General features: G+C 40.1%; 1 protein-coding gene across 2 annotated transcripts; it reads right to left on the bottom strand.

Annotated features, from left to right (window-relative positions):
• Positions 1–1942: 1942 nt before the first annotated feature.
• On the bottom strand, positions 1943–15104 carry LOX (lysyl oxidase). 2 transcript variants are annotated; one of them, XM_030259067.4, is made up of 7 exons: positions 14193–15056; positions 13649–13757; positions 12228–12365; positions 9774–9930; positions 7364–7459; positions 7084–7199; positions 1943–5638 (listed from the first exon to the last, which is right to left on the bottom strand). In XM_030259067.4, the coding sequence occupies exons 1-7, from the start codon at positions 14929–14931 to the stop codon at positions 5632–5634; spliced, it is 1362 nt and encodes a 453-aa protein (XP_030114927.3). In that variant the 5' UTR covers positions 14932–15056; the 3' UTR covers positions 1943–5631. The 2 variants fall into 2 exon arrangements, with proteins under 2 accessions (XP_030114927.3, XP_030114928.3); XM_030259068.4 differs by lacking the exon at positions 1943–5638 and having other exon boundaries at positions 6941–7199; positions 14193–15104.
• Between the last annotated feature and the right edge of the window lie 8484 nt (positions 15105–23588).

Below are 23588 nucleotides of genomic sequence, written 5' to 3'. Positions count from 1 at the left end.
TTATTACAGCTGTAATTTGTGGCCATAGAATTCTCCCTGAAGGAAGCCTGACTTAACAAAACATTCCTTTTTTTTTTTTTTTTTTCAAAAATATTCTGAGCTTTTACTTTAAAGAAAAGAAAAAAGACAACATACACAACATGAATGAGAGAAGAGAGATCAGGATACTGGCATTACTTCATATTTTAATGAGTTACTGCTACTTTCTGCTGGTGCTTAGTGACTCACCTGGATCACAGCCTTAATACATTATACAAATGAGTAGTGATGGTGGAGACTTGATAATATCTTTTACGTGTAACTGGTAATTTGTTTATGAACTGATAAACCCAGTGAACTTGCCTGGAGGTTGTTGATAAAGTTTAGAATGTATTCTCTTCATTGTAACAACATAACATTTTCAGCATATATGTGATTTTAACTTGTATCGTATCTGTAGCATTGTTTAGACGGAGACTTCTCACAAAGTACTAGCAATTTATTTTTATAGTGACATGGGAGGTTATTTTTTTCTGTGATGATTAGATTTTGAAATCTTGAGATCCATGCCTTTCTGTTCAGTACCATAACATAGAAGAAATGTCTTAAGCCAGGTACATACTGTCAGATACTACTAGGCTGCTTCAAATGCACAATTTTTTCACTTCAGGCTTACCAACAAATCAATCTCAGATTTTTCAGTATCTTTTAAGACAGTAATTACTAGTTTAAATGTGATTTTTTTTTTTTAAATAGCAAATGGGTGTATTATTGATGGGACCACTTTGTAGACTTCCAAACAGGCATAAGTATTTCTTTAATCACATTTTATGGAATTATTAGATCAGGAAAAATGGGGCTTGAACGAAAATTCAGTTATAGCAATACTTTCTGGAGCGAAAGTATGAATCGTGGTAGAGCTACTGGTGGTAGATAATTTTGTGATACTAAGCAGGTGGTCTAATGTAAAAATGAGATAGCAGAATGGAGGTAGAAGGTACGTGGGAACTAGAAGATGCTTTATTTTCAACAGATTTGCATATGTTTTCTTCAATTATCATATGCCATTTTTATTGCATTTTTGTATTTGCACAGAAGTTAATCCACTCCAGGTTTTGTGCTGTAGGAATAGCACTCGGAGAAATTGTCAGTTTGAAGCTCTTAGCTCTAATAAGTAGTAGGACAGGAAATACTTTTTAAATAGAGAAACATTACACAAAGTGGGTTATATCTGAAATAATTCTACATTTATTTTATTAATTTTAAAAGATATTACACTGGTTTTGTCTGTATTTACATGAAGCCAAGAGTGCCAGTTAGTTGGTATTTATGTGTTTGATGACTCCAATAAGACTCTTTTTAACTATTAGAGCTAAACTATTTAGAATCCAAGTCTCAATTTAACTATTCTCTTCTGTAGTAGTGAAGGGACAAGAGATGCTTCACAACTCAGACTGTTTTATCAGTTTAGCATACAGATTGAAGAGGCAGCAGGACACTGCCTTGTACTGGCTTGTAGAGGTTGTAAATAACAGGATAAAATATGTTTGGAGTAACTATATGTTTAATCTTTTAGTCAGTTTTCTAGAGTACATAGACTTCCTACCATGTACTGCTCAAATGTTCTTTCTGTGAAAGCATAATTTGTGGAGCAGAAATTCTTGAAAATGCTTTTTAACTTCCTGTTTTTACCAAGACAGATACAGTAAGGAAATAGTGTCCAGGTGAACGAAATGCCTCCTCCTGTTAAGCCTTAACATGTTAATCCTTTGTGTAGTATCGGGAGTAATTTATCATGCCTTGAATTTTTTATTTCTTGTTTCTACCTTCTTGTCACATTTTTTCTGAGACCATGTCAGCAAGATAGAATTTTCTTCATTTTCATGCAGATACAACAACCTAAAGCCTTCTCACTGAGGGATGGATCTGGCCTGTGCAGTAATTGTAATACTTTGACAAGTAAAACGCTTGAAACATTTTATTCAAGTCATTTTCACATAAACTTGCAACCATAATACGGGCAGGTAACACAAGAATATGAAAGTGCAGTGAAGAATACAAAGCTAGTGCCTGAATATTATAAATTAGAGCAGATAAAGATGCAAAGTTACTGAAATTAAGACTCTTTGAAGAAAAGTGAAGGAAATAATGGAAAGTCTTCAAGAAAGTTGCAAAAATAAGTGGCATTTCACTGTATCTGTAGCATTTAGTTGCATAATAAAAACCTCCCAATTACATACTCTTTGGTTTTAATTCAAGTTAAAAATTTTTCAGCACCTTTTAGGATTTGGAGAAAATGAAAATGCCTTTTTGGCATAAATGTGAGACACAGGATAAACCAACTTTCAATGTCTCATTAATGAAAACCACCCTGCTGGTTTTGAATGAGCACACTGCAAACAATGCATGAATGACAATAGGAAGGTACATTTGATACGTGCATTCATTCTGGAGCAGAAAAAAAACTGAGTAGACTTCTCCTAACATAAAAACGTCATCTACACAATGTTTTGGTTCCATTGGTGACCAGTCTGTCATTTCTGTTACACTTTTGTCTAGAAATACACAAATACCAAATGTATTTCAGGATTAAAAAAATATATAACAAACCCTTCCTCTAATGAGCCTGACATATATTATGTTCCTTATGTGCAATTCTTAAGTTAAGATTTGAAGTGTGGGAGGTTATTGCTTCACACACATTTATACATTCTGGCTTTTCAGAAGAAATTTGAGACTGCAAAACAGCAAATTCATAGTAGAATTCCCACAAAATTTAAATCTGGTTTTGCTCCCACTGAGACCAATGTCAATACACTTTCCAAAGATAAGGGAATAAGCCCGATGTCTGGTAAAATGGAATCCAAATATAATTTCCTCTAAAAATGAAAACTTTTTCCAAAACAGTTTTTAAAAATGCACATAGTCCCAAACACATATTCCAGTATGCAAAAAGGTGTCAAATCTGCAGAGCCAAGATACTGAAAATATTGTTGGCGCTCCCCTACTTAGAATTACTTCTACACATGCTATTATATAATAAACTCTTCTACGTCTACTGTGTTGTGATTTACTATAGTTAAACAGGGTTGAAGTCACATTCCTTCATTTTTTTAATCCTAAAATTCCTTGTCTTTCTGTTAATTTCTTAGGCAATTTTTGTGCTATTGTACATCAATGTCATGTCGCTTAACACACATTTCAAAACAAATAAAATATTTTGCTACGGAAAGAAAAGCTACATTTTCATAGCTTCAGTATCCCCAATATTCAAAGTTACAGCATTCAACACCTTTCCAAATGAGGCCATTCCCACTTGTTCCACCTACACAGATGCTCAAGGCCCTCTGGCTCCTTGCTGATTTCAGTGGAGCTCTTCAAGTAGTTTGGGCACAGACGTGTGAGCAGGTGAGTGTGTCATTTGCGAGGGGTACCCCCCCTTCCTGCGGCTGCTCCATCTGCAGTTAGTGCTCTCACGTGCCACATTCAACATCAGGCACCATGAGGTACGAGCACACCTCTTCCCAGGAAGCAGCCCGTGCCCACAGCCTGGTTCCATTCAGTAGCTTTTGTTTCCATTGCCCAAGCTGCTCTCAGGACTTTGACCCCAGTTTTGACCTAAGTCTATAGAAAGGTGAATGTGCTTGCATCCCTTAACATCTCTTAAACCTAAGAACTCTTTGGGCTGTGATTTCAGAAGCTTAGACTTTAAATAGGCCCTCATTTTTGCAGACATATGTTACAAATGGTCTTCTCATAAGTTCCAAATTTTGCTTCTGTTCATTGCCCGTACTGGTTACAGATTGCTAAAATGGATCTTGCAGCAAACAGAGAGGGACCTGCAGGTATAAATTATTATTCCGCACCGTCTCTCACTGGTGGGTAGTAATCATGAGGCTGCTGGATCTAAGGTTCTTTTTAAGTTCTGATTGCAAATTTGTAACCAAGTTATGATTAAGGTGGAAATAAACTTAAATAAATGTACTAAAGAACAGCTGATCCATGAAGGATCTTATGGTAATTCATTAAACTTCCAAATTAAATCCATAGGGTTCTAAAGCATAAAATACTTCCAAATACTACCTGAAGTATTCTCAGTAGTGATAATAAAACCACTCCATACTCCTCAGATTTTTAATTTTTAACTATACTGAATAGCACATTTTTTCCTTTTTTTTTAATTTATTGAGCTTCCAATATTTCATTAGGTGTTTTGAACTGCTGATTGAATTAATGAACACCAATCAATATTTCTAGGTCCCATTGGTCCAAAAGTAGATTCTCATTTTACATTATCAGAAATCTTCTGACAAAAAAAGCCAGATCCCCTTGTGATATGTAATTTCACAGTTTAAAACAAAAATCACAGCTACTGTAGCTTACAGCAGGGTGTACTGCAAAAGCAAAATAATTTGGAGATGGGAGGAGGAGTAGTATACCCAGCACCAGTTAAGCAGTTCAGCAAAAACATTAATATGGGCTGGAAGCTTTTCCCCTTAACAATGTTGCATTTGGTTCCTGAACAGCCTAAAGCAGGGTGTCAAATACACTGACTTTTTGCTCTTCCTCTCTATACAGTATATTTTCAACTTTGTTATTTTGAATACTGAGATATACATTTTAAAGTCAACTACAGTACTTAAGGGGGAAGCAGGTAGTAGGTTTTCTTCACACTAAAAATACTTTGTAAGAGATTCTGACCTACTTCTGTTTGTGGCACCACCTGAGTTAATTGCCTGTATTATTTTGATGGTTAACCTGTTCAAGTTGGATGTTTTTCACAGATGACCACATCAGGGACTCTTCATCTCCAAGAGCCCATTTCTTGACAGGTATTTTTTATCTACATTAAGTTTGCAGAACTTTTTTAATAAAAAAGTCCCACCTTGAAAAATTTCTTGACCATATAAAGATGGGTAAACTTTTTAATAAATTTTCACAGATGAAAGGTGTATTTCAAAACCCCATCTGTTTTTCACTTAAGAAAATGGAAAAACTTCTAATGTATTAAAAATGTAAACATAACTTTTCTTGCAGGGGTATAACTTGTTTATATAATATATGTGTATTTCTCTGCTATATGTTAATATTCTTTGAAAGCTGAACATACTTCTCTCTTTCATATCAATGTGTCCTAGCAAGACTTTTTAATAGTACTGTATCATCACTTTTAATCTGTTTGTCATTATGGTCTTTTCTGAGATAGCTGACATTAGTACATTCTCTTGAGTTTTATTTAATTCATTTTGTGTACATTTTTTTTCCTACATTTTAAAATATGTTCAACTCATTCACCAGTAATATTCCCACTGAAGTCTACTATTACATAAACTCCAAATTTGAAGGAGCTAAGAAATGGTCCCATGTTTTTATGAATGAGTTAGATTATCAAAATTTAAAATATCTCTAAATGAAGCACCAGTTTCACACATTTCAACAGCAATACAAATAATGCCAATTTAGATTCTTAATATCCAGTTAAGTTTTGGTTGAAAAGCAGCAGAAGTGCTTCAAAGTCACATAAGGTGTGTGGGTGTATCTGTGTATGTTCTGTAGTTTTGTTTCTATAGTATTTGCATCCTAGTGAAGTTTGTATAATGATACTTCAGTTCAAAACATCTGGCACCATCTCATCCACTTCTTGCATCTCTCTCAGTATCTGTTGAAAGAGAAGTAATTTTATGTAGGTGAGCAGGCACGCACAGAAAGAACTGCTGAATACCCACTTGTCAGCTTGGAAGCACACTTCAGCCAACAGTAACAGACATTTTGTGTCCCAGCCCTGCATGAATATGTACCTGAGAGAGATATAAAGTATGGTGTACATATATAAAGATAGGTAGGTAGATAGATAGACAGACAGACAGATAGACAGATGGGGTGTTTGCCTGGAGAAGAAGAGGCTGAGGGGAAATCTCATCACTCTCTACAAATCCCCAAGAGGAAGCTGTAGTGAGGCGTGGGCTGGTCTCTTCTCCCACATAACCAGTGAGACAGGATGAGAGGAAATGGCCTCAAGGGATGGTTTAGATGGGATATCAGGAGAAACTGTTTCACATAAAGGGTTGTAAAGCATTAGAGCAGAATACCAGGGAAGTAGTGAGGTCACTATCCCTGGAAGTTTTCAGAAGATGTATGAATATGGCACTTGAGAATATGGTGAGCATGGTGGTGATATGAGGTCGATAGCTAGATTTCATGAGCTAAAAGGTCTTTTCCAACATTACTATTATTCTATGTACTCAGTAACATTTTCAGAGGTAAGATGGGGAAATTAGAAGTTAAAAGCATGAAACGTAAGTTTGGTTCATTTAACTACTAGTTTCCTAATGTAAAGTGAGGAATTAATATTTTACAGGCTAATTAAGCAAGTCACATTAATTCAGTCTGTTTCACTGATACTGTTATAGAAGACTACACTGGTCATCTGTTTTACTGTTTTACTTTTCATTGACTGCTCTGGAAATTGTTTCACATTAACCTCTATACAATGTTAATACTCCAAATGAAGTCTTTTGATAAATATTTCATATGAGCAGCTAGCACAGTGTTCTGAGAACTGCTTACTTCTGTGTTACAGAAGACTGCTTTCTCTGTGTGTGTTTCACAGATACTAAGGTACAGTAGATCTACCATGAGGACATTTATTAAATGAATTTGCCGTTTTGGAGGAAAAAATGTAAGAAAGGCACAATTTTGGCATTGTTCGAACTTTTAAAGAGCAAAACTAAATGGAGGATGTATGAAAGAACTGTTTCAGGGAGAGTGTCTGCTGTGCAAGTAGCAACAGCGAAGTAACACACATGTGTGGGATTTTGCAGAATGTCTTAAAGAGCACTGCAGCTACTCAGTTGTGTGTGGGTGTGTAAAAGGGTATTGAATGATCCTAGAAAGGTCCTAATGCAAGTACAAAGAACTAGTGTGTGAGCCAGAGGTTGTTATCTGGCAGACCAGACAGGAGCAGCAATTTTGGAAAGTGTTACATATTCCAACGGCACAAGCGCAAGAGCAAAATTCCCACAAATTTTAAAATTCCCAAAACCCACAAAACAAAATCCTGACAGTGGGGCACAGTGGCAGAGAAACCACCAGGGAGGCACTTACGGTGAAATTGTGCAGCCAGAGGCGTAGGCATGGTGGCCCGTGTAGCGGATGTCGCAGCGGACAATGTTGTTGGAGTAATCAGATTCAGGCACCAGGTAGCTGGGGTTTACACTGACCTGGAGGGGAGAGAGCACATTGCTGTCTGCTGCCGCACTTCAGCTGGTAACTTACATGCCGAAGGATGTATGTAAATTATTTGCTTCTTTCAGTAGGGGAAAAAAAAAAACAAACCCAAACGCTCCCCAAAAACCCCAAACTTCCCCATTCCCAATACACTTACCTTCAGAATGTAATTTCCAGGTTTTACATCAGTAATGTCAATCCACTGGCAATCTATGTCAGCATTGTAAGTGTCGTAGCAGCCAGGGCTCAGACCCTTAAGAATGAAGTTAAGATGGATGTGAAAAAACATTAATCTTTAGAAACAGTGATATTCTAGATATTAGGGGCAGTCAGACTGAAGTTCACTTAACTATCACAGTTCACTTAGAAAATGAATCTTATTTTTAGTTGGCATTTTGTGTGTCTATAATAGAATACCTAAGTCTAATGCACCACTTTTCTAGACTTTTATAGCCCTTTATTACTACTGGATAAAAAACACCTATAATATTGACAGTTTTTCATCTGTGAGGTATCTGTATTTTCTTACAATCACTTGTTACGTAACTCCTTTTACGTAAAAACTGATAATTATATTGTTTTCCATTCTTTACATAAGATCAGAATACAATAAAAATTGACCAAAGACTGGAGGTAAGTAGCTGTAATTATCAAGTGAATATCTTCTGAGGTCAAGAGTACAGACAGACTTGATCACCATGTTGGAACCTATCTCTACTCTTAGGAATGGTGCAACATTTTACTATGGATGTTTGAATAGTAGGGTTAAGGGCCATTTTCACATTGAGCTTTCCATGGAAATGGTGTCTCTTCAGGCAAATAGTGACACAAGAATCTGAGGGAACTGAAAATGTAGCCTTTATTCCAGATCCACATTTTTGAAAAATTCTTTGTTCTTAGGAACATGAGTAAGAATCCCCATATATGAATGTATTGGTGGTTCAAAGCTAGTATCTTTAGCTGTGGCCAATACAGATTGCTCTAGGCAGAGCTGATCTGTTCTGGCAACACACAGAGTGCAGAAAACCCAAGTCCTGCAGGAATTCCCTCTTGACCCAGCTGGTGTTCAGCTCAGACTCTTGCATGTTTGTGCCAAGTCTGAGGCTGGAGGAAAGTTCTACAGTCCAATTACAAACCCCTGAAATATGGGTTTCCAGTGGAAATGCTGACACAGCCATGATTCTAGTGACACAAATACTCCAGCTGTAAAATATGTATGTTACTTAGTTAGATGTCATAGTCTACAGAAGTAGAAAAGGTCTTTATAAAACCTCTTCAAAGCCTCTTTGTATTGCAGATCATTCATTATAGTTAAAATGTGGACACGTCAGCCAGTGAAGCATAGCTGTCATTTCTCTGTGACAGAATAACTACCTTCTAGATGAAAAGCTGCAGAATAAGGGATACAGGTTTCAGTGTATGTATGGCCACACGGAGTTAAACCACAGATCCGTCAAAGATCAGTGTCACATCTCTGACAGTGGTCAGCAGCAGATACTTAACAAGGAAAGAGTATAAGGAATGGGATGTGTAATGTCAGGCAAATTCCTTCCACCAGGCATTTAACTGTATTTAAGGCATGGGGTACCATCAGATTTCTGTGTTTAATAACATCTGTAGCTTTGTCTAAATTCTTCTTGAGCCCATGGAAATTTTTGATCTCTGCAACATCCAATGGCAAAGAATGTAATACTTCACTAATGTGTCCAAAGAGCGCACCTCTCTGTTTTAAAGCAGAAACCTGAAATATCAGTAAATATCAAAAATTTCCTCTTTCAATCCACAACCAGTGAAGTTTTGGTCTTACTTCTGGTTTTCCAAAATGGAATAGTCTATGAAATCTCTGAGTCATACTACACTACTGATCAGCCTTGTTCTGCTGGGGTTGGCTGGTTAGGACTTTTTAAGCTTTTCTTTAGCAGTTCTGAGAGGTGGTGATGCAATATTCAAGATAGGAGCCTTGCGTGGATTTGTCTATCATAAAGGTATGTTCTGTTTTCCATGTTCCCCTGGAAACAAGCCCCAGCACCTGGCTTTACATTTGTATGTAGCCCATCATAACAGCCACATAACTGACATTCTCTTTAACAACCTCCTGCTGTATGGGCACAGAACAACACTCTGATATTTCTGTGCCAGGCTGCCAGCCAGCAGCTACAGGTGTTAATGGAATCCAGCACCTTACAGCTTCAGACTCTGCAAGGGAGAAAATACCAACTATGAACCCTGGCACCAGCCAAGGACACCAGTTTGGGGGGATGAACATTGGGAACAGCTTCTTTATGGGGTGTCTTGAGTGCCTTTTAGCAAGCCTGACCAGTCTTACTGCCATATTTTAATATAGTTCAATTCAGTTGGTGCGACACTAGTGAGTGTCACTGCCCTTTAGTAAGAAACTCACAGTTAACAGCACATGGGTGAATTATCAGTCTCCAGATCAGTATCCTGGTCTCTATAATGGCGAACTCCAGAAGCTAGTTGGGGCATCAGCTAATTTAGGGCATTGGGTGATTGGCAGAAAAGCTATCTAAACACAAACACGTGGTTGTCTCCAAAGCAGCTCCTACCTGTGTGTGCGCTGTACATGCATATCGCCGGTAGTATCCATAATCACAGGAAGTATCTTCAAGGCAGAAACTTGCTTTGTGTCCCTCAGCAACTTTTCTATGTGAGCTTGCATCCAACAAGTCATAGTGGCTGAATTCATCCATGCTGTGATAATGTCTGTTAAACCATTGATACATTATAAGAGATGGATCAAATCTTATCAATAACATTTTCACATATTCCAGTTTGAGCTACATCCTATTAAATCTGGACAACTTTTACTTACTACCCAAAATGTGTGTGTTAGTATACTTTCCTACTACTGACCACTCAATTTACTCTAATTTTCAAGTACGACATGTCATCCTATAAATAAATAATATTTTTAATTTGTTATGGTAAGGTTCCATAGCAGCACTGTTTTTCCAAAATTTTGTTTCACCTCTTTTCCAATAACAATAGCAAGTATTAAGTAGTTCATATTTGAATTTAACATCTTATAAGTGCTTTTAACCAGAGGTTTGCTAAGAATGCTTACCTTACATACTATAAATTCCATAGAAGTTCGCTACTTGCTAGCAAAATCCCAACAATTTGGTTTCACATTTCCATGGCCCTCAGACAATTAACATATTTGTAACATTGGTGAAGACAAAATCTGCATAAAGAAATCAGCTTCTGTGTACTGGCAATGCAGATTTCATTCAATATCAATTATTTTTACAGCCTATACTTAGTGCTGTCTCTATTTCAGAAGTGTGTATGCTTTTGATTTGGGCAAAGTGATGAATTTTTCTTGCTTTCTCACAAAGTGACTGTGAGAGTTACTGTGGAGTTTTAAGACCTTGTATTCTTGTAATTTCACCCTTTCCAAGTGTGTGGGAAAATAAACTTGTCTTTTCTACCTGCTCTGTATCTTCCCAGCATTTGGCTGCCATTACTTTTGAATGCTTTCAGCTCAAGAGGTATATGAGAAAGGCCTAATTTTAAAAAAATCAAATGTATTGGTAAAACAAAGCAGCACAGGAGCCTCACAAGCAGGCACATCCAGAACACTAAAACCAGTCCACAGATGATGATGACTAACACTGGTGTCTGATGGCTAGCCAAAGTAACTGGCAGTTAAAGTTCATTTCCAAATGAGTTTGCTTCACTGTTATGGAAATGATCACGAGATGCATTTTTTTGTAGGCAACATATTTTCTGGTCAAGAATTGAATCAACATCAGACACACTCTGCATTTGAACAGTGATAGCTGGGCTATTGTAGCACAGTAAGAAAATGTTATTCTACAAATGGAAAACTTCAACTGCTCTCTACCCATTTCATCAATTTATCAAGTTTGTAAGCATGAGGGTTGAGGGAGTTTTGTTGTTGGTTGAGATTTTTTTCAGGGATAGAGGTTAACTAAAGCATTTTTGGAGGCTTTTTTATTAGGTTTTATTTAGTTCTAGCTTTTTTGATGTATGCAGGATTTATAAACTGATGAGGCTTTTTTGAAAATTTTCTAATGATACTCATTTTTCATTCAATACTTAAAGCCTTTGAACCTAGAGAGGAATATTCCATTGGCTCAGAGGCCGTTCGACCAAACCCACGTTGCATACCATTTTTTAAAAAGATTCAGTTATTATTTATCTACCTGCAGCAGCAGTGTTGTATTTTAAGTAAGGTGGAAGAAAGTATTCTGAGTAATTAGTTCTAGTATTTTATAACTACTCCTGCTGAGAAGCAGCAGAAACTGGGACAAATCTTCAAACTCCTGCATATGAGTTTTCTGAACAGGTACAAGTGTGCAGTGTTATTTGCTCCTGAAATGTTGACAATGTTCTACTACATTTCCCTTGTTGTGTTTCCAGCAAATATACTATTTCTAGAACAATGCTGCTATGTCAAAATATCATCATATATATATAGAATATTGTTGATAATGGGATCAGTCAACTCAGTAGCTTTCCTTTCCCAAATTAATCAGACCATTCCTTGTGAAGAACTATCTCATTAAATTTAGCTCAGGAAGTATGGGGTCACTGTTTGAAATGAGGTGTTATTATAGGGAATATGCTAGTAAATGTACATTTTAGGGTTTCTATTTATTTTAACATGGCTAGGAACCTTTACTTACTGATTACACTTAAATGTAAGTGGACTATATGTAAAATAAAAGGAGAAAGTGCTACTGACAAATCTCATTTCAGACTTGTATTTTTATTTAATCTACACTTTGTAAGAGTTTCTTATATATGGATAAGCTTTGTATCATCTTCATTTCACGTGTCTGTGCAAAGATTAATTATCACTACATATACAAAGAGTAATTACCACAACATACAATTAATCAGATGGTAAAAGACCAAAGTTTCCCCAGGGTTTCTCTCTACTTCACTTTAGATTTAGAAAATGTCGCCTTATACATGATCATTTGTTAGTGAAAAGCATAATTAGAAGATGCCATACTGAGCACTTTACTCACTGGTGACAGCTGTGCCACTCCCATGAGTAACGAGGTCTGCTGGGCAGAAAATCCGATGTGCCTTGATTTTTCACTCTTTGGGGGAATCTGAGGAGCACTCGATTGTCATAATCTCTAACATCTGCTCGATAAGCTGAACTGCAATGATGCAAATCAAAGAAAACAAAGGAAAAAGCCATAAGCATATGCAATAAATACTTCCAAAAAATGCCTTATATTGTCTTAGAAGCAACTCATAACAGAGATCTTTCCAGACCCTATAAGCCTCATGCACTGGAGATTCATACAGGAATTCCATATCGTGTGGAAATGCCTGGTGTCAGACCAAGACCTGAGTAAGATTCAGACCTAGTTTTAATTTTATAAATGGAAGTTTGATCACTGACTGACTCCCTCTAAGCAGAAGATCACTGCTGAGTTGTAAAATTACTCTGGTTACAAAATACATAATTTTATTAGTTGCTGTTAACCAAAATAACTCCCTGTGTATGCAAGATCACACAACAGATGTTGAGTCAATTGTTAAAAATAAACTAACATGTATATGAATCAGGCTGTCTTTTCTTACTCTACATAGCTATTATCTACACTCTTTTAAATACTGGGATATTTTAATCAACTAATATCTAGAAAGAACACTTCAATGAGTCTTCACTGTGACGCTAGCAAGAAAAAAACCTGCTATGTCATATTTCTTTTTTCTGCAAGTAAAGAGCAAGCATGACCCTGAAACAGAAATTAATGATGTTGATAAATAAATAAATCTGTTTTGCATGATAAGGTATCAAACAAGTTAAAATGGCTAAAAACAGCCATGTTGATTTCTTGCCAAACAAAACAGGAAAAATCACTCTTTGCCAACTGGACAAGAACTAACTTCATAAAAAAGCTGTTATTTCAACCCCTTAAGAGACTCTGAAACACTTTTCAGAGGGATTTTAGTTTTAGGAGACTTTTAAAAGGCATAGGCCCAGAAACAATTAGCTTACTATAACCTTAATAGTAAATTGTGTTGGTTAAGAATAGGGTTTTTGTTGTTCAGTTTTAGATTTTTTAAATGAAGTAACACAGGGACTTGTGGGAGTAGAGGAGGGAGATGAAAATCAACAGAATGAAGTCATTTTCTAGGTGCCTCCATTTCACAAAATTCAGAAATGTTCAAGTGAGCCTGGCAATAAAAACATGTAATACAAGTTTCCGCAGGTTCTTCAGGAGATCTGCAGCTTTTTTCTCTAATACGGCAGGATTGCTTTCTGATGTGCATACTCTACCATCTGCCACAAATTTGGAACTAGGTTACAAAAGACTGTGTTTCCACAGCTCTCCAGCCTCAACCTTCTCCACTCTTCACCGCGTTCACAGGTGGAAACAGGAACACAGCAACCCACAGCAAACGGGCAAAATCTCGGGACGATGCTTACCTTGCTAAGCAGTTCTCCTCGGCAGCGCATCTCAAGTTATACATGGACATCCTCTGGACATATGTGGACGCCTGGATGTAATAGGGATCCGGGACTAAGTCAGGGAGACCTGCAGTTCATCAAACCAACCACACAACAGTAAGATCAACCCAGGACACGTTTGCAAATATTTGACAACCATCCCAGTCGTTAGGAGCCGTCGATTTGCTAAGGACCCCTGCTCTCCGTTAACCTCTCAATCCCCTTTGCTCAGGCTTGTCCCAAACACCCCACCGCAAACACGACGTCCGGAGCTCCCGGTGGGCTTATCGGCAGCTCGCCCCCCTCCCAGACACTGGGACTAGGCTGCCAGCAGCCCGAGAGCCGGGCGCACGCCTGCCCGGTCAGGTTTTGCCCCGAGCAAGGGCCGGGCAGGGCCGGCGACCTCCGTAGCTCATCCCGCCGGGACCGGCGTGCGCGGAGCGAGCGGATCCGGGGTCGGGGCCGCCGGCAGGGGAGGGACGGGACGGGACGGGACGGCACGGGCAGAAAGGAGGGCTCTTACCGTACTGGAAGTAGCCGGTGCCATAGCCGGGTCTGTACCTGCTGCCCTGGCGGGGTCTCTCGTAGGTGTCGTAGTAGTTGTAGTAGGGGTTATCGTCCGTGTACTTGTAGGGGTTGTAGGGGTCGTCTCCTACCATGACATCTTCCCGGCCGGGCCTAAAGCTGCCCAGGGGCGGCAGGCTGCCGGCCCCGGTGCTGCTCCCGTTGCTGTCGGTCCCGGTGCCGCCAGCGGAGCTGGCGGCGGCGCTGGGTGGCGGCGCCCCCCAGGAGGCGCTCCGGGCCGCGGAGGTGGCGGCCGCTGGGCTCCGAGGCGCGGCAGCGGCGCGACCCCCGGAGGACGCCTGGTAGCCAGCCTGGAACCAGTGCCGAGCTCCGGAGCCCCCCCGGCTGCCGGCGGCGGGCTGGGGCTGAGGCTGCGGCGGCGGCGGGGGCTGGACGGCGGCGGCGCGGGCGGCGGCTCTCCGCGGCAGCGCCGTGCCGTTGTTCCGCAGCAGCAGGATGGGGCTGCCCGCCACCTCCGCCGCCTGCCTGCGCCGCGGGGGCTGGTACTGGGAGCCCAGGCTGAGCAGGCTGTACACCTGCCCGTTGTTCTCCCACTGGATCCGCTGCCTCCAGGCGGCGGGGGGCGGCGGGGGATCCCGGCGCGCCGGCTGCTGCTGGCAGGCGGCGGGCCAGAGGCAGCTCCAGTAGATGCACACGTGAAGCTGGGCGAGCAGGAGCCCCGGCGGCGCGAAACGCATCTTCTCCGCTGTCGTGGGCGCCGGCGGGTAGCGAGATACGGGCGAAACCGGGAGGGGAGGGAGCGGGGGGCGGGAGCGAGAGAAGAGCGAGGGGCGCCTTTCCTGCTTGGTGTGGAGCTGGGGGCGGTGCGGGGAGGCCGAGGGGTGAGGGCTGCGCCTCTGAAAGGGTCGGGCGGGCAGCGGGGTCTCAGGCGCTGTGGCACCCGGGAAGTGCCATCGAGCAGGTCGGGCCGTCGGAAAGGAAACTCGGCCCGGGGTAGGCGGCGAGAGCGGCTTTTCTTCTCCACGGTATTTATAGGCGAGGGGATGCGAATGGGAGCCGGAGCAAACAATCAGCCTCTCATCGTCCTCCGGCCCGCGCTGGTGTCTGGAGCGAGGGAAGGAGGAGGAGGAGAGACCAGGGACTTTAAACTTGCTGGCACGCTCGCAAAGTTACACAAGCCCCGCTGGCTGGGCTGGCTGCACCCCCGCCATTTGTTCACGTAATGCGGCTGGAAACGTGCGGCCCTGACAGTTCCCCCACGGCCGCCCCCCGCCCGCCGCCGCCCGCCCCGCGCGGGGGCGGCTCGGGGGGAACGGGGCGGCTCGGGCCGGCGCGGCGGCGGGGGCTCCCCATCCTCCCTCCCTGCCTCCCTCCTTCCCTGCCTCCCTCCTTCCCTGCCCTGCCCTGCCCTGCCTCCCCCCGCGCCCCGAGCTGTGCCGAGCCTGCGGCGGGCGGGCGCGCTCAGACACACGTAGGTTGCCAGAGTATGCCGTGGGGCAGCGCCAAAGTATGCAAAGGAAAAATGCTATTAGCTCATCAGCGCTGGAGAGACTAGAAACGGGGTGGCGGGGAGGGGGAAGGGGCCGCTGGCGAGAGAGGAAACATGTTTCTGGAAAATGTACTGGCCGGCACATCTCCCGGGCTGGAGCAGCTGCTGGTGACCTTTGTCTCAGCGCTGAGTAACAGTCGGATCCCCTTGATGACCTCTTAATTAGAAGAAAACTTTCATCAAATAAACTCTTGACTATTGACTTTTGGGTTTTGTGCGTATGAGTCACACGAGAAATATATTGGCGATGCTCCACTCGGAGTAAGTTTTCATTGAAAAGTGAAATTTCACATGGGAGAGGCTTAGCCCCATCACCAGAACAAATAAACCTAGTTTGGGTAGTGTCTCCCCAAAATCGTGCTGGGGAAGAAGAGCAGACTGTTCCGAAAGCCTCTCCCTTCCTTCCTGCTTTTACAAGTTCATCAAGGCTGTGTTTTGATAAGTACTATCACCCAGTCCATGAATTTCAGCCAAAACTTCTTTTGGGTGTATTTTTCCAAAGGCTGTTTGCTTATGAATCCTTGCAAAGGAATTGAGGGGAATACACAAAAGTTCTCCTTCACCAAAAGCTTGGTGGTGAGAATATTTAAGTGAATCCTGTCAATGATGATCAGTCTGGGCTTGCTCAAGGTTTCCACCTTAGGTAGATTCAAGTCACCCAAGAACCACTGCCAGCTTCCCTGGGTCAGGTTAACAGACCACATGTTACTGGCCAGGTGGATATTGCAACTGGATTTTGATGGTTTTGTACAGTTCTCCAGTCATTTGTTGAGTTGTAGGTTATTTTAATTGCATATTACTTTAAATGGTGCACACTTAACAACCGAAAAACAACAAAATGTGGTCCAGCATTGTGGCTGTGATGGATGGTGAATGCTAACTTACACTACTAAAGAATTAATAGTTGCAGTGCTCATCTTTAAAGTACTTTCACCACCCTGAAATCAGTGGTGCCATACTGCATGTCAAAGGTGCACCTGTGGACTGGGGGTCATTGGCTCTGACTGGTGTTGGCACTGGCTGCTCAACACACCAGGCTTGCTGGCTGTGCTCTAACCATAAAAATGGTCAGTCTGCAGAACACTGAGGAGCACAGGGCACTTGTGCTCCAAAGACAGCAAAGTCTTCTTACCTGAAAACATACCAAATAGCCAGGTGGGTGCTTGTTACCATTGCTAGCTAGCACCAGGATGGTGGGGAGCATCTGCTGGACTGGGCCCCCTACCAGAAGAGTAACTGGTGTCTTTCAGCATGTTGTGTTAGTTTGGGCAGTCTGCTGCAGAGGTGGTCTGCTTTGGGTTCCTTTATTCATCGCATTTGCAGGCTGCTTATACCCTATGATCTTTCTCATTGTGTCTTTGAAAATATTATTCTCCATTTAAGGGTTTGCCTGGAACATTCAGTGACTCAAGCTGAGTAAAATGGAAAGGTTGAAGATAGGGAAAATGCAACTCTGAAGGAATGAGATTTCTGTCTTTTTAATCTTCCTCTAAATCTTACTAATGTTACAAACAGCAGGTTGTTGTCCAATGCGTGATATTAGACAATGTTTCCACACAGTGGGATTCCAGCCACTTTTTCATATGCCTGATTAAGTTACTATTTTTCATGAAACTAGAGAAAGCATATTTGAGGCTGACATTCTCACCCATCTATCAGTCATTCACACTGTTTGCCATTTTTTACATAGCACAAGTTTCATTTTTTAATTAATTTAGGGTTCATAATGCCTGAAAAGCATTATTAGCATCGCTAGAGTCATGTCCTTCCCTTAGCATTAGGTGCCTGTGTCCATTTAACTTCTTTCCTCTCTCCACAAGTTGCCTAATTACACGAGGTTTTTCCATCATGGGTCTGAAAAGACCATCAAAATGCTCTGTGATCTCAGGTGTGGAGGTAGGATTTTAAGTCTGCAATACTTTAAAAAGACTCATAAGCAAATCAGGTACTGCAGCTGCCCCAAAAACTGTCCAGCACTCTGGTATTAAACTTTTTCATGAGGTTGATACAGCTGCTTTGTAAAGTCCAGTTCTGATAATGATCACAATTAATTTAGGTACTTAGGATTTGCTTACCCTTTCTTTTTTGTCTGGAATGACTGGTATGCCTGGGTATTTGTTGCACTGGGGATTTTGATTTCTGCCACCTACAGAAATAAATACAGTGTATATAAACTGAGAAATAAAACCTTCCTTCACTAAAAAATGACACTAGTTAAAGCAAGTGTCATAAGTAAATTCAGTAATGTCTCAGAATCTGGTATCAGGTGGTAACTTGTATTTAAATTTACATTTAATTTTAAGGTTGTAGCAGTCCTCATTCAGATGTTACAAATAGAAGAATATCTACAATGGCATTAGTAGCATTTGGAGTTACTTTAATATGTACTACTACTGCTAAACTGCTAATTCAGTTGTGAATCTTGAAAATGGAAAAATATTAACCTGTTCAACACAAAAATCAACAAAAATACCCCAAACAGAACCAAAGCTATTTGAATTTGGCATGTCTTAATACATGTCCTAAGATACACATTTTAAGGTTCTTTAATCTTGCTATTTGATATGTGTATGAAAAAACTATGATAGTGTAAAAAAGAGGAAGCAATTTTAAATGTCAGTTTACATCAATCATATTATTTTTTACATTTAATTTTATTTTTAAAATATGAGCTCTGTAGTTATGGGTTGGATAATTTGTGTTCTTGTTTAGTCAAAAACTGACAAGGGTCACACACATAAACCAAGAAATAGAAATAATTTTATAAAATCCTAATAAGAAACTAGACAAACCTAATATTTGTTAAGTATATTTATAAATGGATATATTTTCTCTTGGGATTGAAGGGTGATTTGTTGAGGAGTCACTACAAGAGAAATCTTGAAAAGTAGGGTTTGGTTTTATTTTTTTCTACCTGGGAAATATTCAGTGTACTAAACTGATTTACGCTTGAGTAGACAAAGAACTTGCTCTGATTCTTCAGTTTGCATAACACTGAGTTGCAACTAGATAATTCAAATTTATCTTTTTTTGTAGATCTTATTTGTAATACTTTTTATAACTTGCCTTTTTTTTGCATTCAAATATAAATTGTGTAATTCTCTTGCTCACCAGAACACTGTGGATTTTTATGAAGCATATTTTACAGAAGGTCCAGGTATCTTTATTTAGGAAGTCATTTGGAAGTCCATTGGATTGTAAGGTTCCTAATTTTAATGAATTCCCCCTAATAATTGGGATTAAGATGTAAAGGTATTCTTTGCAGTATGTGAACTTTTCTAGAAACTAAGAACACTGAGCACTTTCAGATTCATGTTTGTATTGAGATTTTTTTTTAACAAACCAACCTAATTAGAGACAAGGGTTATAGACTTTTTCTGACATCAGTAGTCTTTGGAGCAGACAGCTATTATTTTTACAAAAGTTAGCCTTCCAGTTAAATTTAGCTGTCCTTTGTATGTCTGATTTTGAAGTCTCTAATCAGGCACCTTTCCACTACCATAAGTAAAACACAAAAGTAAACTTTCAGACTTTTTTTCTGCTCTGAACTTATAGAGGAACAAATAGATTTTTGTTGATTCAATGAACTTTTCAATTTGTTGAAAAAGGAAAATGATTATAATTTTATTAGTTCTCAATTCAAAATTAACAGCCAAAATGTTATCAGCCACCTGTACCTTATCTAATATTTTGGGTTTATCTATCTGCATTACAATACCAGTTTGTGGTTGCTTTGTTTTATGCACCATGGGTAGAACTGCTGAATTACAAATACCTGCACCAGATGAAGTAAATTAATTGCACCTGTCTATCTCTTCAGGATCTGACAACTTGATCAGGAAAAGCAGCTACAGGATCTGAGACAGATGTTGCTCTTTTCTTGCATGGTGAGGGCTGAAGACAAAGCCTTCTGCATTGACTTTATGTGTTCCATCTCTGTATATATTTTCTAACCTTATTTGTTTTCTATCTTCCAAGATTTCTTTAAAAGTGAGATTTTGAAAAATGTGAAATAAAGAGATAAATATGCAGTTACTGCAAATTTATTCAGAGAGTTGAAAATCCACCAAAGCTTTTTCTTTTCTTATACATCAGCATCTGTAGTGAACCTTCCCTACATATTGTCTATGTAGTATTCATTGCAGTGTTATGTAAGTTGTCTGATGACACATACAAAGGAACAGAAGTCCATGACACTCAAACTAAAGATCTATGCATTAACACCTGTGATAGGAACTAGAGTTAGCTTCATTTAGCAAGGTCAATAAAATTCAGATTAGATTAAACAGTGCATGGATAAACAGTGCCTTACTGCTTAGGGAGTTCAGTCCTGTATTGTCTCCACAAGCTGAGCAGGTGCTAAAGAACTGCCACCATTCAGGCACAAACACCTGATTTTATTAGGTGTTTAATGTTATTTAATTTCATTTTATTTTATTGAAACTTGTGGATACTAAGGAGAGGTTACTGTGAAAAACACAAACTGGCTGAACAGTTCTATACACAGGCACATCTTTGTTGTGGTAGTGCTTCAAAAGTAGTCTTTCCTTATGCATATTTTGCACAAAAGCAAGAAAACCCATCTAGTAAGCCTAAACTGAGGAAGGCTTGAGAGAATAATTAATTTTAAATTGAGACATTCACCAGGTTGAGATAATATATAAAGGGAGAGAAATGGATAGCTTTGCAAATCTCATTTTCCAATCCATCTTCAGCACGGAATGAGTGCCTGCAAATCATTAACAAAGGGGAACACTGCCCAACATAATGTAAGAACAGAAAATGTCAGCAGAAATTTTGGAATATGATTTTACTATGCATCTCATCGATAACAATACCTGGATGTTATTTTTTTTAATAGTGACTTTGTCTTTATAACCATCCCCAAATTTGCATGGCCATCACAGAGACAGGTGGCTTTATTTGTGAAACTTCAATGCCTGATGGAAGAATGCCAGAGAAAATTCCTGTTTCAAATCCCAATGTGAGTTTCCATAATTGATATTAGAAAAAAATTGGTGTTATACTGACAAGGCTCAATTAAAACACTGATTAGTATTGCCCTTCATTATGTGAATGTGAATGCATAAAAAGTGGGACACCAATGATGGTAAATAAAGAACTGGCAGAAGAACTCCTATAGCTAGGATTTTAATTGTCTACTTCGTTTTCACTGGAGAATATGTACACAGTAACAACAAGGAACCCCCCTGCACCTTTGCATTAGAGAGAATGTTTAGAGGCATCAGGGACATTAGAAATAGAGTTTGCAGTTTGCATTCAAAAAGAAATGAGGGTAGAATAGAAACAGCTGAATGGTCCAACTTCTCCACAGTGAGATCGGCTTCTAGCAGGACACAGGAACCTGACAAAGGTCATCTGGTAAGGGAGGCAGGCTCTGACTTGTGAGTTGTATTATGTCTCACATTTGCAACTCAGTCTTGGTTACTAGCATGTTATTGACAAGAAAATACTTTATATTATTAACACCTATTTTTTCTATTTTGCTTATCAGACAGCTGTGTTCAGAAAGTTTTATGTGTAAACCCTGAAAAAGGTTTTCTGTGTGGATTGCATAAACAAATCCACCTGTCAAGGATGATCTGTCAAGGCATGTGGATAACATGGAGTTAATTAGAGGCAGCCAGCGTGGCTTCACCAAGGGCAAAATCCAAAGAGCTGCCAGCGTCCAAATGGTGATTGATAAAAAAGGGTGTCCTTCAAGGGTTCATATTTAGACCAGTAGTGCTCAATATCTTTATTAATGACACAAGCAGAGAGGTTGAAGACATCCTGAAAAGGTTTCTGACTGGTGTACTTTTCTGTGCTGGAGAGAAGGGGTACAACATGGACTTCCAGCCCAGAAAGCCAATAGGATCCCGGGCAATTCTGCTCCTCTGCTCTGTTGTCCTCAGATCCCACCTGGAGTACAGTGTCCAGTTCTGGGGTCCTCAGTACAGGAAAGACATGGGCCTGTTGAAGCAGGTCCAGAGGAGGGACAAAAAAATGATCAGAGGTCTGTAAGACTTGCTTTTGAATAGAAGCTGAGACAGTTGATGTTGCTCAGCCCAGAGAGCAGAAGGCTCCAGGGAAATGATCTAGTAGTCTCTTAGTCTGTAGAGGTGGCTTGTAATGAAGTTGGAGGGAGGCTTCATACTGAGGCCTGTACTGAGAGAACAAGGAGGAATATTTTTAAAATGAAAGCAGGTAGATATAGGTTAGATACAAGTTAGAAAATTTTTTACAATGCTGATTGTGAGACATAGAAAGAGGCTGCCCAGAGAAGCTGTGTATGCTCCGTCGCTGGAAGCATTCAAAGTCAGATTGGATGGGCTTGGAACAACGTAGTCTAGGTAAGGTGTCCCTGCCCATATCAGAGCACTTGGAACTTGATGATCTTTGAAGGTCCCCTCCCATCCAAACCCTTATATGAGTCTGTGAAAACAGACATACTCCAATCGTGAAACAAATCAGCATACATTCAACAGTAGACATATGCCAGTTTGTCTAAAGTGATGGTCTGGACTCGTGAGTATTTCTTGGTTTCTGAGCATTTCTTTGTCTAGTCATAACTAATTAAACTATTTCAGGAAATTTGAAATAAGTAGTATCTAATTGACTAAGTCTTGGGAAAATTTGACTTTATTTATTTACCCTCCTTATAAGATGAAGAGAGCACTAAAACTATTGAGAAACTGTTTGTTGTTCAGATTCTCATCCTATCAAGTACATCATCTTGGTTCTGTTATCTTTCCTCTTTGGTAGTCTTGGTTTTTTCCAATTGTTATGTCCCTTTTTCCCCAGGGCAGGGACCAAGTCTTCCTGTGTGTCAGCTCAGTGATGCTCACAGTAGAGCAGAGAGTCTATTACTTTTGGCCTCTGCTACAATATGAAGAGCAGTCCCGAATACAGAATGCTGCATTGAACAAATGCGACATTTAGAACATGTGAGAACTCTCATGCAGCTGTGTGTGTTACTGAACAGAGTTGACACTCAGCAATTCTGACTCAAATAAAACACCCATGGTGGTTTTCACTTTGGTCTAAATTTCATCATATTATTTTGTCTTACATACCAATATTATGAACTCTTTTACTATTCTGCTTTATAGTAGATCTTCTTTGAAATACATTCCTAATCTAATCCCTATTTTCATCCATGCATAATTATCAGATTTAACTTTAGATATTCTCAGTGATTGGGGAAATTTTTAGAAGTAAAACATTAAGTCATGCAGTTAAATTGAAAGGAATGTTTATAAAAATATGCTGAAGGTATATCAGGGCAATGACTGTAATATTTGCTTTACCAACTAAGAGTAGAAGAAAAGTGTATACTTAGAAAGAACTTGTTTGAGTTTAATGAGCTAAAATAAAGTTGACTTTTTTCCCCTCACAGTGAACAGACTGAAGCAGCTCCTAATGGAAGCCCATTCTTTGAGGGCAATCTCCAAATGTGTATGGTAGGCCAAGCTGATTCCACTGTGTTTATTCTGAGTTGAAGTCTCACATAGTAATTGGTTTAAACTACTCTTATATGTGTCATTTTAGAGCATTCAAGATTATCTCAACATTCAATGTCATGTAGTCAAACAGAAGTTCCTGTGCAAAGAGGTAGTTTATTCAAAAGTGCGTACATCCAGCTGTGCACTGTAGTGACAGAGGTGGCTGCTGCCTTTCACTGGGAAAGCAAAGCCCCTTCTCCATCTCTCCAGCTGACTCTTGTTGTCTCCTTGTGCTGGGTCTGGGTGGTGTGATAGCAGCAGGTCAGGCACTGGGGCTGGGCTGGCACTGCTGATGGGGCCCATGACAGGACAGGCAATAGGCTTTGGGAGTGCACAGACA

Source organism: Taeniopygia guttata, chromosome Z (assembly GCF_048771995.1).
Source record: "Taeniopygia guttata chromosome Z, bTaeGut7.mat, whole genome shotgun sequence".
In the NCBI taxonomy this organism is placed as follows: Eukaryota; Metazoa; Chordata; class Aves; order Passeriformes; family Estrildidae; genus Taeniopygia; species Taeniopygia guttata.
Note: the sequence above shows the minus strand (reverse complement) of the source record. Positions and strands in the feature narration are given on the sequence as shown.

Coding starts and splice junctions, on each gene's coding strand:
- LOX (XM_030259067.4), bottom strand. CDS start 14,931: ATGCGTTTCGCGCCGCCGGGGCTCCTGCTCGCCCAGCTTCACGTGTGC. Junction 9,931..12,227: donor GAGTGGCACAGCTGTCACCA/GTGAGTAAAGTG, acceptor ATGGTTTAACAG/ACATTATCACAGCATGGATG. Junction 7,200..7,363: donor CTGGAAATTACATTCTGAAG/GTAAGTGTATTG, acceptor TCTCCCCTCCAG/GTCAGTGTAAACCCCAGCTA.